Below are 20,109 nucleotides of genomic sequence, written 5' to 3'. Positions count from 1 at the left end.
ACAAGAGTCACACTCAAAGCAAGTCTCCATTTATTACCTTCCTGCTGGTTTTAAAGTTTGTTATGAAGCTGTACCCGTTAGGATCGTCCCTGCAGGTCCCATGCAAACATGGGCTGCTGGCACATTCGTCCACTTGCGAATAACAGTATGGGTCATGGAAGCCTTCAGGGCACTGGCAATGGAAACCGTTCTCATCATCTACGCAGGTTCCTCCATTGCGACAGGGATTAGACTGGCACTCGTCAATCTCGTCTTTACATCGAGGCCCTGAAAGGAAGAGAATTTCATAGTGAGGTTTATCCCTTAATTTGAGAACTTACTCTAATTTGTATAAAGATCGGCGATCTTGCGGAGATCTCTCCCTGTCTCACCGGTAAAGCCAGGTTTGCAGACACATTCATAGCGGTTTATGCCATCTTTGCAGATTCCGTAGTCACACGGGTTGCTAGCACAGTCATCAAAGTTGATTTCACAGTTGGTACCTGTGTGAGAAGCAAAAAACTTCTTTAATATGAAACACACAAAACCTAATGTAACAAATACAGTTGAATTAATGCTACATCATTCCTCACCTGAGGTGCCATGTTGACACTGGCAGATATACTTGTTGACTAGGTCCACACATTTGCCACCATTCTGGCAGGGGTTGCTGTGGCACTCGTTGAGCTGGTTCTCGCAGCGGTAGCCAGTGTAGCCAGGCTCACAGTTACAAGTGTAACTGGCAATGCCGTCTATGCAAGTGCCATGGTGGCACGGGTCAGGCTTGCAGTTATCGATGTTGCTCTCGCACAACCTTCCCTCAAAACCTGAAGACAAAGAAGAGATGTGTAGTGGTGAATGAGCAGAGAATGGTACTTTCCTGTTAGCCCGACATCTCAAGGGCTGAGCGAGGTGATGTGAATGGAAAGGTATCATATTTGCATAAAGTCTCTGCTGCTCTACAGGTTCCTGTGTTTGTGGTTCTTGCCTGTCAGGAACAATTTCCCCTCTGTGGACCATTACAGCACAAGCTAGGTGAAACGAAACTGCATTGTCCTCATTCCTACTATTTCCATATTCTTACTGTCTGCTCATGACCACCGTACCTCACAAAGTCTGCATGAGTGATTCAATGCCCTTTATTTGTGTTTTTGTCTGGGGTGTAAATACTTCCTCGGTTTGCCCCCTCTTGCTTTTTTGGTCAAAAAATGTCTCTCCTCTTTCCCTAGTCTCAATCCGTTTTTTTTCTCTCTTTTCTGTCTGCTACCTCCGTTTCCTTCTTTCTCTCTCTTGTGAAAGGTTCTACAGTTTGGAGTCTCTGTTCCCGTGGTTTCCATGCCGACAGGCTGTCAAGGCAGCAGCCTTGTGTGGAGCAGGGCAGGGCTGGGCTGTGGTGGTGAGAGAGAAAGAGAGAGAGAGAGCCCTTCACAGGCCTCACAGACCTGCTTTTGTCCCCTCGAGCAGCAGGACAATACCCTACGTCCCAGCTAACGGGACAGCTCAGCAGAGGGGAACTGGAGCACAGAGAATACCAAGCAGCAGGCTGCTACAGACAATACACCAACTCCATGTCTGTGCTTTCTAAAAGCCTTGCGACACATGCAGTATGTACTGTATCTTCAGCCCAAAACATTCACATTCAAGTTCATGCTAATTTGTTGGATAAGTGAAAAGCAAAAAAACAGAAACCCAACAGGCCATTCCTACAGGCACAACTATGTGAAAGTGAATGCTGGGAGCTTTGGTTGTGCCATACGGTGCTGTGTGGGTATGCATTGTGGGTTACAGATGAACAGATGTCAGGGTGATGACCGAGCATAACCCCCCTCGTCAGCAGCTGCCGGCCTTGGTGACCCTGTGACATTGGGGTCTGCAGGGCAAAGGAGGAGGATTTGGGGCTTCTCGTCAGCCTGCCCAGCAGTAAGATCATAGAAACAAGAAGCATTTGACCCTGAGATCACTACATTCAGATGTATGGATCTAGTCAGAGATGATGATTTTGACTTTGAACTCTGAAGAGCTCCACAAAGCTCTTGCACAGCAGGCACACACAATCAGACACACATCTTCATTTAGCAGCTTACCTTCAGCGCAGCGGCATTCGTACCCATTGGGACGGTCGATGCACTTGGCTCCATTTTGGCAGGGAGTGCTGGCGCACTCATCAATGTCGATCTGACACATGGTGCCGGTAAACCCTGGGACAGGCAAACACAGGGGTTAGAGGTCAGTCTGAGGCAACAGAGGTGAGATCCACACACTGGTCAGGTCATTAGGTTCAGCTTTGGAGGCAGTAAAGCTCGTTCTAGTTGGAGACGTCTACACCTTGAGTTTTCAAAGAAGGTTTGTTGAATCTCCCTTTGAATTTATGATCTTAGTGGTGTATATCATTATTAACACACACTGTGACTTGATTCTCTTCCAGACTGTTGATAACCAGAATTTAAAACATCTGATTTGGAGCGAATACTGGAGTTTCAGAATATACCCAGGTTTTCATTCTCTGAATCCATCCAACAATCACAATCCAGCCTGTACTAGATTTGAAAATGTTTTATTCAATAATATTCTGGATCTGATCTGTGCGTGTGGATAATTTTTGAGAACTATTTCTAAATATTAACTGGCCTATTATATGTATATTGGCAGACATTAATCAAGACTAATCAACATTTTTGCATTGATTAAAATGACATTATCTGGAAAATGAGCAGTTGTGTAGGCACTGAGGGGGCAGTGGGCCTTAAACAATGACTGATATCCCTTGTCTGGGAAAACGTGCCAGTAAGTACATAAAAAAAGGCTGGGGCCCCACAGAAATGTTCATTTCTGCATCTTTAGAGGTGCTGTGTTGATTAACAGTGTTATGATGGGATCTATGTTGATGCCTAGGGCAGAAGGTTAGAGGGGGAGATGCTAGAATTGTTTTCTTCGAGGCCAGCAGCCCTCCCTCTTTCCTTGCACAAATGCTACTGGCTCAATAGCTAAATGGGGGGTGCAGGGTTGTCTGCCCCAGATGTAAATTTCGGACATGGAAAAGAATCTTATAAACAGGGCTGCTGTTCCCCCCCACCACCTGAATGCAGAGGGAGACGGGTGAGACTGCTGTCCCTTCTCTATGGACAAGTTGGAAAGAGGAGGGGTGCTTGTGTAGAGGGGCCACAATGGTGTCTTTGTTTGGGCACGCAGTTGCATAGTGCTCAAGACCTCACTCTAATGAGTAATTACGCAAAAACTCTATTAGGCTAGGGGCAAAGTTAGGTTTAGCCTGATATTACATGAATCAAGATTGTATATTAAGCGACCACACAAGTGAACTTTTTGGATTCTTTTGACACATACTGTTGATCTGGTGATGCTGAGAAAATTACATGTTTCTTACCTGGATGACAGGTGCAGGTGAAGCCATTGACCATGTCTCGGCAGATGCCATCATTTACGCAGGGGTTGCTCTCACATTCATCGACATCTACCTCACAGAACTTCCCCTGATAGCCTGGTAGAGAGACAGCCAGAGTGAAGACAGATCTCAGACTGCAGTTTCTCACAACACATGGGCCTACAGATGCACACTGAGATGTTCTGATACACTGCACCCTACAGCAAGTTCATGTTTCTGATGAAATGGAGAATTGCTCCATCTATGCAAACTGGGGCCCCTGCTTTGACTAGAAGCACCACACCCTACTGTCTGCAGGATGCCCTGTGGTCATCTCAGGGTGAAACAGAGTGTGGGCCGGAGCCAGAGTACTGACGGTGGCATGGAATCAGAAAGAATTGGCCACGCCATGTGAGCCAGGGCCAAGTCGGCGATGATGAGGAGGGTGGGGAAGAAGAGGTGTCTGTGGAATTGAAAGGGGTACGAGCAGAAGTGGGGGGAGGGGATGAGAGTGCTGGGAAAAAGTTTGCGCTCTCTCTATGTGCGAAGGGCGAGGAACGGAGCACAGAGGGGCCCCATTGTTCCACTCCATTCCCACCACTCAAGATCTCATTATAATTCACTGCACACTCCTCCCCCTCTCTCCCAGATTGCCCAATAAACCCCGCTCCCAGCGCCGATTTGTATAGTTCCTCAAAAAACCCAAAGATGCACGTCGTGCAATGTACAAGTTTTTACCAAAACACAAAGCCAATATTGCTTTGTGGTTTCTGTGACTTACCCATGTGGACTGAGCTTTTAAATTTGAATTCATTACTCCTCAAATGACCACTACGTGGTACGTTATTACATAACGAAACCTCCTCTGGCCTTTGCATGTTTTTTTAAGTAGGTCTGCACAGTCATACAGTCAGGAAGTCCACATTGATTAGAAGCAGATTTAACGTTTCTTAGTAAGTCAAGGTCAAGTTCACTGACATACCAGGCATACAGATGCATGTGAACTCGCCGATGCGGTCCAGGCAGGTGGCGTCGTTCTGGCAGGGCATGGAAAGACACTCGTTGATATCAATCTCACAGCGAGGGCCAGTGTAGCCCCGTCCACACTGGCACTGAAATGAGCCCTCCGTATTTACACACTTCCCAAAATGCTCACAAGGGTTGGCACCTGGCTCACAAAAGAGAAAGAGGAGTCAGTTAATACTTATTCTCTACTAACAAAGACAAAAATAGGAAGAGACAGAAAGAATCAATGAGAGAGGGAGGCATTCACAATGCAGTAAATTTACCAATGGAACATTCATCCATGTCTTGGTTGCAGGCTCCACCAACAAAGCCAGCAGGGCAGGTGCAGATGGCGTGGCCATTCAGAGGGTTAGTATCACACACTGCCCCCTCATTGCAGGGGTTACTGACACAAGCATCATTCAGATGACAGAGCAGACCTGCAGGGACAGCAGAATGTGATTCTGAGCACAATGTACAAAATCTAAAAAAAAGGAGTGATGTTGAAGGCAGTCGTACCAGTTTTGCCCACTGGGCACTCGCAGAAAAAGGAGGCCACACGGTCATGACACGTAGCCCCGTTTAAGCAGACCTTAGTAGCACAGTCGTCAATGTTCTCACTGCAGTCGTCCCCAGTCCAGCCATTGACACATACACAGGTGTGTCCTCCGATAGTGTTAAAGCATGTACCACCATTGTGACAAGCATTGGGCTGCATGAGACACTCGTTGACATCCTCAGCACAAAACTGGCCTAAGGACAGAAAGACCAATGTCAAGTTATTTCAATTAGAAAATTAAAAGTAAACATGTAAGAAAAAAAGGTGCGTATTTACCTGTCCACTCAGGCAGACACTGGCAATTGTATGTGTTGACACCATCTACACAGATCCCACCATTCATGCACTTGTGTCCAGGGCAGTCATCCACGTTCTCCTCGCAGTTGTGTCCCCTGAAGCCTAAGTGGAGAAATGAAATTATATGACACAGGAAATAGGGAGGAAACTGTGGTAGTTATAATATCTGCTCTATTCCTCACTTTCCCAACACACCTACTAACTTCCACTCAATCCTGCTACACAACTATTGATAAATTGATGTACACAGTAAAGTGAGCAGTAAAAAGGTTCAGTGGGTGTTGAGTGTTTACATATTTTCACGGCGGTTCCCACAGCGTCAAAGCCAGGACCTGACAGAGCTCTGTTCCAGAGGGCCATACTCTCTGCCATGTTTGCTTGTTTTATAATCTCTCACGGTTTCAATGACTTCCTCTTTGGCGAGAGACATTTCCTGCTTGCTCCCTAAAGTAAATTCCAGTCACAGCAGCCCACTCGCTTTCTCTCTTCCACGCTTTGACTGTCTTGCTCACTCATTCTCCTGTCTATCCTTCTCTCACTCAGTCTGAGCTATTTATAGCAAAGCATTAGGTATCACTGCCTGGAAAGTCCAGAAGCTTTGGGAAACCCCAAATCCGAGGGATGAGAATGAGTATGGGAATATGATAAAGGGTGTGTGTCTACATGAATGCCTTCATGTTTTTCGTCTGTTTTTACCTGGCAAGCAAGCACACTCGTAGGTGTGGTCACCGGTCTGATGGCAGGTGCCCCCATTGAGACACTGTGAAGGGGCACAGGGCAGGGTGGGCACCTCGCATGTGCGCCCGCTGTACCCAGCAAGGCAATCACAGCGGAATGAGCCATGTGTGTTTATGCAGATGCCACCGTTAAGGCACTTTCTGAGTTTGCGGCATTCATCAATATCATTGTGACAGTTCTTGCCCTGATACCCAGGTGGGCATGAGCAGTTGTAGTGATTATTCCAATTGTTGCAACGGGCACCGTTGGCACAGGGATTTGTGGCACATGCATCAATCAGGGAACAATCCTGACCTGCAAACACAAGAAGCATCATTCACAAACTGTGATTTTCCACAAACTGTATCATGACAACATGAAGACACCCTCAACCTTACCTCTGAACCCCCGCTGACACACACAGGTGAACTGTGGGATTCCACTGGCCACCTGGCTCTTGCAAGCTGCTCCATTTAGACAAGGCGGGCGATGACAGGGGTCCAGATGCTGACAGAGCAAACCAATATAACCAGGCCGACATCTGTCAAGTGGCACAAATTTAAAACATGAACACCTGAATATAGAAGCATTTTAGTGAGACATCAGAAACTTTCATCAACAGCCCAGGTCAAGTATCTCACCCAACTCATGCGCAGAACATCTAACCACTAAATATTAAATATCTTATTGTAATACAAGGTTAGTGAGCGGGTGATAACACACATGCAAACTACACACACATAGGCACAAACAGAAAAAATACTCAATTTCATGCCATCAACCAGATGTTGCATATATGCTTGCCTTGACTATAACAGCAGAGCACACTTTCCACAGTCTACTGGAATTCTAATCCGGAAAGCATGCTTCTCTCCATGCCAGATTGCATTCCAAGATTATTACTGATTTTCCAATCTCTCTGCTGCATTCAATAGTGAAGCATGCTTGTGAATGACAGAATTACCTGTGTTTACCCGTGAGACCTTGCAAATTGTATACAATGTTTAATGTGTTAACTTCACAATGGAGACCACTCAAAAGACAGGAGACAACAAACCATAGATATGAGATGGTGGTCAAGCCACTTTGTGGCAGTTGAATACAGTTCTTTCTGCTCTAATTCTATGCTTTTCAGTGCAGGACAGTTATCTTGATGGACATTTGAGTGGGACCTGAAACTGAACAGGTACGATAAAATAAACAATTTTTTCTTAATAAAGGCAGCCTCTCCCATGGGTTCTGGGGCCTTTGGTGAGCTAGGCTTGAGAAGCCAGTGTGTGTTGGGTAACCCTACACCCACACAGGGAGCCCCACCACAGGATGAACTCCCACATCAAAAACACCGTTTGAAGCTGATGACAAGCACTGGGATGGTCTGTTCTCCCTGTGTCCCCCCTCAGGCCCTCTCTCTCTCTTCACTGTAAAACAACCCCTGGACAGAGACAACAATGGCTTTTCCTCCTCTTTCTGTTACAGGATGACCACTTTTTTACACTGAGCTATCTGCCCCTTTGTTGTTTTGCCTCTTTTGTGGCTGACGTCTCCTCCCCCACACTTATTTGAAGCAGTTTCTCTCTGATCTCAGAGAGGGCTTCAAATAAGGGCTTGGCCTATAGGGGGTGCCATTTTAGACCTCTGCTACACCACAGCCAGAGCCTGCTAGCCTTTTAGGAACTGTAAGATCCATTCAAGCGTCTAATCAAAACCAGATACTTTTAACTGGTGACAACTGTTTTTCTACACATCAAGACAATAAAGGATGACACCACAGTGTTCTGCTGTTTGGAGGACACACCTATAGAAATGTTTCACATGGGAGTATTATGGTGCTTTTCCACTGCGTGGTACAACACGGCTCAGTTCGGCTCGTTTTGTGTTTCCACTGCAGTTTAGTACCGCTTTAGAGTGGGTGGGATTATTCACGTGTCGTTATAGTTGTGCCGCCTCTACTGCCGTGACTCCTGAAAAACGTTTTAATTCCGCGTCGCTCCATCATGCTCTCGCTGGATCCGCTCCTCAGCTATCAACGAGAGGAACATCTGTACTTCCTCGAACAACGAAACAGAAATTTTTTGGTTGTTTAAAAAAGGTGCGCTCATTCAAAACAGTTGTGTTTGATCCTTCGCTGGCTGTGCTGATTTAAATCTAGCGGGTCGGTTGTGTCTTGTGCTGAAAGTTCAATGACGCAGGCAGTAATGATTTTCTCCGGCCAATCAGTGATCAGCAGAGTTTAAACATCATGTTTTGGTAACGGTACGGCTCGCTTGGAACCTCGGCCGAGGTGGTACTAAAAAAAGTACCAGGTACCAGGTACTGTTCCCAGTGGAAAAGCCGCCAAAAGTAAGCTGTACTGAACCGTACCGTACCATGCCGTGGAAAAGCGCCATTATACTATTCTGAAACTGGAACCAAAAAACAGATATAAGAAAGCCAAGCTTAAGCTTGCAATCTCAAGTTGCTGGCGTCAAGAATCCCAAGTCTTATTGTTACGGAATGTGGTTTTAGTAAGGAGCGCACGACGAGGAGTAGGAAAAAAGGAGATTTTTAATGATCATCAACACAATAAACCATTTGCAAACTTACAAGATCTGACAAAACATAGGGGAGAACTCAGGACTTTTAAAGAACAGGGAACAAAGGAGCAAACAAGATAATTAATACAACACAGGTGATCAGGATGAACGATGATTAACTAATGACAGGAAACTAGAACAGGAAAAACCAAATAAGGGCAAAAGGGAAACTAAACCGTGACACTTATGATTAAAGAGATTTATGTCTGATACTGAACAGAAATTGTTATGATAGACAAATTGATAAAATTGATCAAATTTGATAAAATTCAGTGCTTTAGGGTGAAGGAAAAAAAGCGAACTCGTTTCAATCACGTTCATTAGCGATGTCTGCTTAATATTAATGCTGTTGAGTTCACAACACAAGAGTTTATTTGCCGGTCATGTTTTTTTTTTATATCAAAGTCGGAGAATGTGAAGCGAAAGAGGCCTACTGGATCAAACCGAAGGATGATATATCAAAACCATAATTAATCATGTCTGTTATTACTCGTTTTCAATACATCCAGCTAAATGAATTCCTTAAGTTAAGACTACATGTCCATGGGGAGTTTTTATTCTAGGTTTTTCCCTGAAAACAATTAAGAAACAGAGCAGCAATAAGAGAATTATTCATGAATACCATCTACTGAAATCACCAATGCGGCACACTGCTTTTCCCTATGAACCCTTCACACGCTGGGAGGTCAAATGTCAGAGGTCAGCAGTCTGATTGTGATGATAATGTCAGGCATTGTAGTGGGGGGTGGGTCGGGGGCATCTGTTATGTCTTTCGGAGAGTGGGATAGGGGCAGAGTCCGGTATGAAGAGTCATGTCATGTCATATTTCCTGTAATCCCTCGTCTCCTGCACTGAAAACACTCACACTCTTTCTGAATCCCAGATCCCTGTTGCTGTGGCAACCTCACAGACGGCCGAGCAACCCTGACACCCCACCAATCACCCCCTACCCTTCATCCCCTTGGCTATTTGTCATGGCTTGGCTGGGTTTATTTAGAGGCAAATTAACTATGTCTGGAATCTCGGGGGTCATGAAAAAAATTAAACTAGGAGTTGCGGCACAAAAAGAGTTTTGAGGAGATGGGGAGGAGACCCGCAACAAGGTTCAACTAGCACGCAGTCTGATACTCAAGCCCTAAAAAATCCATTCCGGACAATGGGCCTTTAAATGCCGAAAAATGCCTAGACACTTTACAACCTGTTGTTCTCATGTCTATGGTTTGAGAAGCAGTGAATAAATGCATGTGTACATGAGCAGTTAGGAATGTGCGATGAAGACCAAACTGGTCAGATTCTGGGGTACACCTTCTAACTGGGCTATTTTTACATACCCTTTGTTAAAAAAAAGTGTGGTCAACAAGTGGTTAAACAAAAGGGAAACTTTTTGGACAGATAACAATGGGCACAATCACTGAGGACCTGCTTGTGGGATTTCAAAGAGTTACTGGACTATGAGGAATTGTAGATGTGTTGACAAGTGCCATTTCCACACACAAAGAAAGGGAGCCTCTGGCCATGCAAAACATGATAACATGCATGTGTGTGTGTGTGAGTTTTGGAACTCATTCCCTCTGTGTGTGTGTATATATCCTTACTGGAGTTCCATACTTATTGCAACGTGAAAACCTTGGTGAAAGTGTGTGAGAATGTGTAGATATTGGTCAAGTAGCAGCAGTGGGAGGTTAGCATATTTGTTCTCACACGGTGTTCTGCAGCCAAAACACACATTCTTTTGTCTGGGCCTTGGCTGTGCATATCAGTCGTCTAAAAACATACAGCCAAGAGTCCTATCAGAGCTTTCAGAGTGAAAAATAACTCATTGTAAAAGGACCTTCAACCTGGCAGGAACTCCACTGTGAGTGAGGATGTTCTACAAAGAAGAATTTGGACATTTTTGAGTGTCATACGGATGGAAATTAGCTGTTTCACTTTTAACCAGGTGTGGGATGTTACTCAGCATGACTATTGAGTCAAATATACCAAGACTTGACCCCTGGCCCCTAAATATCAGAGTAGACAAGGCTGAGGTAAGAAGAGGGTAAAAACAGTAATCTCCCAATGTCACAACACCAATGATGGTTCATGCCAGCTGCAAGTAGCACTAAACAACTGTTCACATCTGTCAGCACTGCTTTGGCTATCTGCCTTCGTGCTGCTTCTTTAAAGGATTACACCCAAAACAATGGCACTATTCTGTCTGTAAATCTTAAAAACAGATGTGCACACACACACACACACACACACGCACACACACAGACAAACAGACAGACACATGAATGCAGGCTGTTAGATCACATGCAGAATTATAGCATCACAGTCACAGCACTCTTTCCCTGATACTGTTGAAAGTAGGTTAATGAAGCAGTCAGACGGGGGTACAATTAAGCAATGATTCTTAACTGAGAGAAAAACAAACAACTCACAGATGCATATGCAGTCAAACACCTCCACAAATACCTTACATGCACACTCAAATACACTGTGTGACTTACAAACACTTTCCTCTCCAAGGATGCTGAGAAACCACAAGATATGTCAGATTGGGAAAACAATGGACAGGGCCTCATTCAGAAATATTGTATAGGTGTATCTACATACCATATCAAAAGAACTTCATGGGACCTGACAGCCTTTTGGACTCTCAAGGACTTTTGTAACTTATATATGCATGCACACAGGGGCTTTTTGGATGCTGCCGGAATGATTCATGTATGTGAAGCTCGGCATCTCTGCTTGCTTTTGAAACCCAATGCCGTTTTTCCTGAACTTAGGGTCATTGTGGCAATGTCACCTGATACTATTCTCTTTACCACAATACCATACAATCATCTAAGGTCACAATACCTGTGGACGAGAAGCTCTTCTGCCTGAAAGAGCTTCATCTGGTCAGTCATGGTCCAGGAGGCAGCAAGCATGAGAGAGTTCCCAACAGGATTCCAATCTCCTGGGTACTTGAAACCATCCTTCCCACACTGAGGTGAAAGACAATAACCATGTATTTCACAAAGTCAACTCTTTCCTTAGTAGGAAGTCAGTTGAGTGTAGGTCACCAGCTATTAATGTCACTGAAACTAAACCCTGTTTTGTTTGCTTTGAAAACAATGAAAATCTGAGGTTTAAAGCAACTTTCAGGGTATCAAAATGCTGAAAGTCCCCTAAGAAATTCTATGGCACTGTCTGGCATATAGCCGCTCCATTCCTTTGTAAAGAGCCCATACTGACACCAAACTGCCAACTAGAGCCTGTTCCCCCTCCCCCAACTGCCCCCTCCCAGCTCCCCATCTTCTCAAAGAGGAGCCAAAGTGGGGGTAGGGGAGCACTTTGTGGGCCAAATAAAAGAGCTAAAGTAGTCAGAACCCCATTGTTTAAGGACGGGGGAGCAGTGCCCCAAACAGCCGGGCTTTCAGGCCTATGCTCAAACGAACCAACAGGCCTCTGCTGTAGCCTGGCAACAGTAACCCATGGCTGAGGAGAGAGCTGAGAGGGTGGGGGTTTGTGCAGACAGAACTTTCACAGGAACTGAACCTCCCAGACTTCCAGATAAACTTTTTATTATCGCTGGAAGTAAAGGAAACTTTGAAAATTAGAATCAAATTTATGCCTACAGCCCGTGAAAGCAGTTTTGGTTTTTAGCCAGTGTTTTGTATAGTTTGCATGAATTTTAAATAATATAAACAGATAAACTGAACTTTTCAACAAGAAGCACCTGTCAACTCATGGAAAGTATGTAGATGGGTAGATATCCATAAAATATCCATGTTTGTCTTCCTTTGCCAACCCACTGCCCTGCTGTTTTGCATTAGCCACATAATTATCTGTAAGATCATTATAATAAATGGACTGAAAGCAGACTAAAACATGAATATGGCCCTTCAAGACTCCTGGCTAAAGTATTAAACATAAATCTAATCATACTAAAACTGAACAAAAACACTTACTTAAGGGCAAAGTATGTTTATCAGTTCAGATTTTATGCTTTTGAAACAAACTAGTGTAAAGAATGTAACTATGCTCAATGCTTACAAAAAACCTCCAGAATTTCTGGTATTGCTAACAAGCCAACCATAACCACACTGCATGCACCCCAGACTCGAGGTCTTCCAAAGCATTCTTCGCTGTACTTCACCACAAAACCACACCCCAGCACCTAAACTGATCCAGATCTCTTGGAACTCCAAGAGAAGTAGTCTTTTCTTACTGATTCTGCAGATCTGAAGACTTTCAGTAATATGTGTCTACGCTAATATGCCTCGAGAATCTTAGAAAACTAGAGACGGAAGAAACTAACTCCATGTAACTCCAAAATAACTTCTAGCTATAACCTGAAGTGTCCTGCAGTATGAATTACGCAATTTCACTAGGAATTTGATGGTCCCTCATTTTGTAGCATGAAGAACATCCTGTAAAATGCTGCCAACCACTCTAATCTATCTTAAAAATCACAAATCATGCAGATAGGTGGGATGAAACTCTGAGAACTCCCAGTTCATTGCTACATCATATTTGAAAATACTTTGGAAATCTTTAATGTGGCTGTTATCAGAAAACACAGAGCTCCAGAGAGCCTGATAAGAGTGAAAGAGTACACTCAGGTAGAGGCCAAAGAATGCTTCTTATCTCCTGTTCCGCCACCCATAAACTACTCTGGTTCTTGCGCTTATCTTTCCCATTATCAATAAACACCCAAAAAAACAGCAACTTTCCTCCTTACATTATCACAGCTGGGCCTACTCCTGCACTACTATGTGTGACTGTATGATCATACTGGACTGAATTCAATAAAAGTGATAAGCACATATTGGAAACAAGAGCTTAAGGGCGATTAAAGTATATTATCGCTCTCTAGGACCCCCCTAAACCAACCACACTCACACAAAACAGATTTGTGATGTGGTGGTGGGATATCTGACATGGTTCAAAAAAGTTTAGAAAATGAGAGAGGGCAAGAACACATCATAAGCTCTCCTCAGCTGTCTTGATAGACAGGATGTGAGTAGAGTAGAAGGGTCAGGAGTCAACACTTCCTGTGACAGGGCCTGGGAACCAGGACTCCCTGCTTGAGGCATCAAACCCTACAGGCGTACATTACACCCCAACTGCTCTCCAACACTATCAACTCAGTAGGGTTCTCTTCTCAATCTGCTTACTTTCAGGTGGATGTCTCAATACACCCAACAAGCAGGCATTGCCATATCCATCATTTTGATAGTTTTGCTCAAAACATTCCTTGAATATCCTGAATAGACTGGAGGAAACAACAGCAATGAATGCAGTGGTGGCAGAGGAGGAATCTTAGTAAGCATTCCAAACTAATCCACTATAAATTTTAGGAACTTTATCTCTTAAGTGCCAAACTCAATATAAACAAACAGCGTTCCAACCCTTTAAAATATAAACACGACTATTGGTATACACTACTCTGAATGGACAGCGGCCTTTGATATCAACTCTCTGTGCTAAATTTAATTACATTACGTAATAAGCTACAGTTGTTAGTTCACAGAAAGCAGTGATTGCGGAGCCTGCTTCACGTCTAACAGTCCTCATACATAATTTCTTAAGAGGCAGAGAGCTTCCATGGGTCACTAAATCACGACACTCACAATTTATAGACACCATCAATAACGGACAGGGCCCCACTGTATCCACTTCCTTTCTGAGCAAATGGGTGGGAAAGTGCAAACATAGATGTCTCATTTCGTTCTCATCTCTACTCTGTGGCTCACACACTTTCATCCTCACTGTTTGTTCTCAGAGAGTGACACTGGCCTGGGCTTGCAGAGCCTGCACAGACAATGGAGAACCTCCACATCAGTTCCCTGCGTGTGTGTAAGCATGTGTTAGGAGGCCCGTGGGCCGCCAGCTCCGCTCCTCCATAGGCCCGTCTGTCTCGGCATGGGGCGGCAAGCCGTTCAATGGCAGCACCTGGCCCTTCACTCCCCCTTTGTAAGGGTCTGACTTCACTGGATTACCATCACAACATCCACCAGCTGTCCCTCTACACCCCAGCATAACCCCCTTTCTCCAACACACAACCCTACCCCCGCCTTATTCTTCCAGCTGGACCTTCTCTGAATGACACTCTCACAATCTGCCTAATTATCTCTTTGCTTCAGTCGAGACTTTATCCCACACAGTGGCTGCACTTGCTTGCACGCTCTCCACACTGGGGGTTTGAGATTAGAGACACTTTAACAGAGCTTCCTGACTTTTCACCTAGAGGGACATTCCTGGACTCTTCACAACAAGTGTGCTGTCATTCCACCCCTCGCATTTCCTATAGATGTGGGATTCAACGAGCGACAGTCCATAGCAGGACCAGAATTTAATATCCGGATTAACAGAGCATTCTGCTGTATACCTCAAGATACCCTGACTTTATCCCTGATATCACCACCATAGGGTCAGCTTTGCAAATACAGTTGTCACATTGATCATATGATGAGCTTTGCACACCAATGTCACAATAAAGGTACAAATCAGGTCCCCTGAACATTCCAGATGTTAACCCTATGCCAGCTCATGAAAGTAGACGAAGCATTGGACTGTGGCCCATTGTGAAGAAGCACTCAGTGGAGAGAGTTAGAGAGGGATTACTCCTGTAATCTGTCATGGATTGCATCAGTCACTGATGCTCTCAGAGCAGGGGACCATGAAATGACACAGGAGCCCAAGAAGAACTAGGGCTCAATATATGCCTCATCCAATTCCTGGTAGAACAACAGTCAACATAACAGGCTTATAACTGAGCTGGTAACAATTACAGTCCTAAGGGGCATATTTGCATAATATTACAGTCACTAGAGAGCCCTCTTGCAACAAGGATACTACACTAAATAGGATAATCAACTTCCTCCAGGCACATTAGCTCTCATCGTTAGTAAGGAAAACATGTCATGGAGAGGTACAGGTGGAAGACTTGTTGCCAATGTTTTTCTCAGAGACCAGATTTCAACACATCTTGAAAATCTCAGCGGCATTCTTGTGAAATTCCGAGGTCCAACCAGTACTCCTTACTATGTCTAGATCAACCTTTTCCACTGTTTGCTAAAAGTGCTATTATCCACTCTTTTCTCTGTTGTTCCCTCACTCTCATATGCCCTTTCTTCACTAGTCCTCCTCCTTCCACTCTCTCTGGTCTCTCTAGCGGTGCTGGGTTACAGGTTGGTATCTGGAGGAATAAAGGTTCCTTTCTGTTGTTTTGGATCTCTGGTTTCATCGGGATCTCTAGGGAGGGGGCTAGAGTGGGACTACTGTCCCCATAGCTCAAGGACTGGTTGGATCACTCTCTTGTGGCTGGCCATTCTAGATGGTTGTATTACCGAGTTGTGTGGCATGACATTTACTGTCCTCCTTATTTAAAAAAAAAAAGGAAAAATGCCACCTGCTGACACCAACACAACAGACTGTAAGTGAACTGCTCTTCAAACACATAGAATAACATTTAACTCTTTAAAACATAAAATGTCATAATGCTGTCAACAAAATATCTAATCTAGAAAAATCTCTGGAGTACAGCAGTAAAGAACAAATCACTGTTTAACATCATTACACATTTACTAACACACTGTGTTCATAACTTGGCTTGAAGTGTGCTGGGTAATGATTAAAGACTGTTACACTGACACACAAGGCATTTCAGTGCCACCTTGCCATATTTATCTAACTCCAGTGATTTATGAGAATTATATATACACCCAAAGTTTCAAAAAACAAATCAATGACTTTTAGCTTTGCCCTACCACTAAAAGCTTCAGCTTACCTCAACAATTATCAATCAGTTAGGACTTTCCACAACCAACCACCTCTGGTGTGCATTTGCATTAAAATTTCAGGTTTAAAGTACAATGAGGCTTCAACCAGGTTACCTGGCCAGTCAGCAGGCAATAACAACTTGCCTGGGGTATGAGATTCTTTGGTTAATGGTGAGGTGATTTACATAGGTAGATTATGCCTTAAAGACACAAAACAGGAGCATCTTACAGATATTAAATAACCAAAGTAAAGAAAACTTAACACTAACAAGTTGAATAAAACAGTTTTCTTAGAGGGAACAACTAGTGCAGTGGCGGGAGCTTTACTTGGTTGTGACACTTTTGTTTTAAGTTAAGGTGAAGGAGTGGTCACATACCATTAAGTAATAAATATGGCTGCAGAAGAGAATGCAAAGTTTCATGTTCAAATAAAAAATACAAAATGGTTTCCTGCTTCTTACAGCCATTGATCTGTAGAGATACACGTACCAAACATAAAATGTATTGCTTTTAGTTTAACACCCTATTGATTTTGCCATTACACACAACCACTGAGAGTGGTTCCCACGTATGCCTCCTGGAAAAAAAAAACACTAATCACCATGAATGGAAGCTAGAGTGCACAGACACCGTTTTCCAAATCAGGCGGGAAACATAAAACAACAGCCCCAGGCTTTCATGTGATAACAATCACTTTGTATTAGCATAAACAATGAAGACAAAGACTGTATGAAGGGACGCTACGCATTTGGAACACTACTTGGCATGAGCAAAAAAAGCTCACATTGACTCACTATCAGAAGTGCAATCAAATATTTTATGTGACTGATATATTGCGGACAGGTGTAGTGTGGCTTTATTGTTAGCACAAAATGATATGGTCCAACCTGAATGAAACATGGGTCATAAAATCTGGTCCATGATTCAGATTCTTATACTAAAACTCATAGGACACTTTTTTTTTTAAACAGAGTAAATCATCTGTACATACCAGAAATTAAAACATTGCTCTGTTTTTGCTATACTCCTGTTCCTTTTTCCACACTGTGCTCTATGTGAAACTGATAACAGCGTTAGCAACAGTCATCCAGTTAACCTGTTGAGACCATGCACCCCACTGTGAATACTATTCTTTAAAAGTGATTTTAGCAAACAATTTTTGAGTTCGATAAAGTGTAGGCTATGGAATTAAAGTGTATTTGCAATAAAATGACAGCTGTGGGCTTACAAGCATCTTGAATCGATACACATTCCTCCATTTTCGCACGGCCTGTGTGTATCCACGCAGCGCAGTCCTGTGGAAAGAGAGGGCACAATGAGGCAGAGACCACTTTATATTGAAACGATAGAAGCAAAGTCCCTTATATTCAACAACCCTGAAACAGTAGCAACATATTACATTTCTTTTATATTTACAACACGCATATCCCGCTTATTTCAGATAGAAACAGTCCCGCATATCTTTAAGTTTGTTTATTTGTATTTTTTGTAAATATAGTACATGGCCTCTTATCTGTGAGTGTCGCGCGAGATTCAGATTCTTTCGCTCAGCCTCCCGCTTTGTTTGAATGACAATAGAATTCACCACGTGAACTGTTATCTAATAAGAAGCAATAGAAGACTTATGATTTCAGATAATATTCCAATACTTCATCAATGCAATAGAACTTTATCGATTTAACTGTAAATGTTGGCTATGAAGATCTGCTAATTATGTCCTTTTGGTCTTTGAGCGCAGCCAAGCGCATGCACCAGATTTCATTCTTTTTTTTGTTTTGTTTCAGAAATAGATTTGTATTTTCCATATTTGTGCATTTTAAATACATAGAGTGTCTGATTATGTTTCATAATTTTTTACACAAAACAAATCTCGGAATTTTATATTTTCGCCCTTTACCCCACCTCCATACCCAAGGAGAAGAAGAAGAAGACGAAGACGAAGAAAAGTTCAATTGTTGATTGTTCTTTGTATGTAAAAGACACCGGCACAATAAAGGATCAAGCCGCTTCGTCTACGAGAAATCCCACAAAACTCATTATTTATGACTGTTTCCAGTCATAATATTTGAGGATAGAAAAATACCATATGAAAAGCGTAAAATATATCAGACATAATTTACTGCAGTGATTTAACAGTAGAACCCTGATGACAATATAAATGACTATACAAGTTGATAGGTCGTTTATTACCAGTGCAGCGAAGCGGACACTTTGTTACTTTCTCACGGTTCAGACAAGGACAAAATGCACACTGACTCAAGTAATCCACCCTCCAAAATTATTAATGTTAAGTACAAGAACTAATCTCGTAAAAGTTACACCACTATAAATAATTAGATAATTCAACATTCCTCACCAACAAAAGAGGATATGTCCTCATGTGTGGTTTGAATGCTTTAAATCCCACCATCACTGAATAATTCGTGCATAATGTTCTGCAATGGTCTTCACAACATTATTCGGCGCGTACTAAAAGTGCAGCGGTTTATTACAAAAACGTAATGCTTCACATTTAAATGCATCCTGATCCTGAACCAGTGATGAACTGAAACAAACACGTTTATGAGAACAGACTATCAGTGACATAGCCTACTATCCTGCACCAGACTTCAAAAAGCTATGGGCAAAGCCGCAAAATCTCAAGATTCTAAACCTCATAAAAGAACATTAATAAATCAAAGACAGGTCGTGATGTTCTATGTTCTTTCATTGGTTCTAATGGAACATGTTAAACGTCCACACTTGTCCTATAAATCAGTTATCCAGACCAAAAAAAGAGAGAAAAGAATCCTTCATCTTACCTTCGCTGTTTTGCATAAGATATAAAATTGACAGAAATATCCAGAGACTGTAATTCCCCATTTCTGTGGAAACTCGATCCTACTCCTTTTTTGAAATGTTAGCAATAATACATCCTTTAAAAAATGACACGGTGATTAAAGTTCCAAGGAATCACATTAAGATGAAGTAGCGTCATAAAGTTAACTTGAGAGAAATTCATAAAAATTGAGCGTTTTCGATATAGTCCAATTCCGTATTTCCTCTGCAGCTCGGACTCGGCTGCCGTGCGTCTCGAAACACCTCCAGGAACTTTTGAAAAAGTTTCTCCACTTCTCTTCGGATCCGAGTCCACCGCCAGGCTTCGTATCACTCCGCCCCATCTACTCAAGTGTTTGCTCACTTAAGGATGTTGTTTGTCCTTCCGCTGAAGTGAATAGTGCAGATTCGTCAAGGGGTTGGAAGTGAATCTTCCAAAGATTAAACCTTAAAGGAGAGTAACATTTGCTCTTTGTATATCACAGAAATCCACAGGTAAACTAATGAAATCACTAAAGGTAAGGAAGACAAATTTGTTGTTAGTAAACGGTATGGGCAAAATAGCGAGTCATGTTTAGGAATAGACGATTGAAATAATATATTTATTTACTAGAAGAAAATTTAAATATAAGGCAAACCAATAATGCTTTTTTTCACGGTGTAGACAGCAAATCTGAGGTGAATTAGCTGTCTGTTTGGCCTATATAGTGTCTGTAGGCTAACATTATAATTTTTTTTTAAGTTATCGATAATCACCCTTAACTGCATGACAAACATCCTTAACAGTTTATTTTAGGACTTATACTGAAACACTTTTTAGAAACAAAAATAATACGTAGTTAAAGGAAATAAACCGTATCATTAAGATATGTTAAAATAAAACCATGCTAGTACGAGCTAATCAGACGCAATTAACAATTCAATTGTACACTAGCATTATGAAAAATTCTACTTTAAAACAGCCTACTCTAAAGTTTTACATTAAGATATATTTTTTATTTATTTATTAACGTAGTTGTCTGGAATTTC

General features: G+C 42.7%; 1 protein-coding gene across 1 annotated transcript in view; it reads right to left on the bottom strand.

Moving 5' to 3' along the window:
• Window positions 1-19,355, bottom strand: part of LOC306844636 (uncharacterized protein) — a 29,827-nt gene extending 10,472 nt beyond the window's left edge. Inside the window, exons 1-13 of the mRNA XM_079376908.1 lie at window positions 19,065-19,355; window positions 17,492-17,558; window positions 6,335-6,477; window positions 5,916-6,251; window positions 5,199-5,321; window positions 4,883-5,116; window positions 4,648-4,803; window positions 4,341-4,526; window positions 3,362-3,475; window positions 2,064-2,177; window positions 573-806; window positions 372-482; window positions 75-267 (exon numbers count right to left, since the gene is read on the bottom strand). Coding sequence (XP_079233034.1) covers window positions 75-267; window positions 372-482; window positions 573-806; window positions 2,064-2,177; window positions 3,362-3,475; window positions 4,341-4,526; window positions 4,648-4,803; window positions 4,883-5,116; window positions 5,199-5,321; window positions 5,916-6,251; window positions 6,335-6,477; window positions 17,492-17,558; window positions 19,065-19,125 — 2,072 coding nt within the window. The 5' untranslated portion in view covers window positions 19,126-19,355. The remainder of the gene's footprint in view (window positions 1-74; window positions 268-371; window positions 483-572; window positions 807-2,063; window positions 2,178-3,361; window positions 3,476-4,340; window positions 4,527-4,647; window positions 4,804-4,882; window positions 5,117-5,198; window positions 5,322-5,915; window positions 6,252-6,334; window positions 6,478-17,491; window positions 17,559-19,064) is intronic.
• Window positions 19,356-20,109: the final 754 nt, after the last annotated feature.

This window comes from Barbus barbus (genome assembly GCF_936440315.1).
Source record: "Barbus barbus genome assembly, chromosome: 3".
In the NCBI taxonomy this organism is placed as follows: Eukaryota; Metazoa; Chordata; class Actinopteri; order Cypriniformes; family Cyprinidae; genus Barbus; species Barbus barbus.
This window is presented reverse-complemented; position numbering and strand designations above follow the sequence as displayed.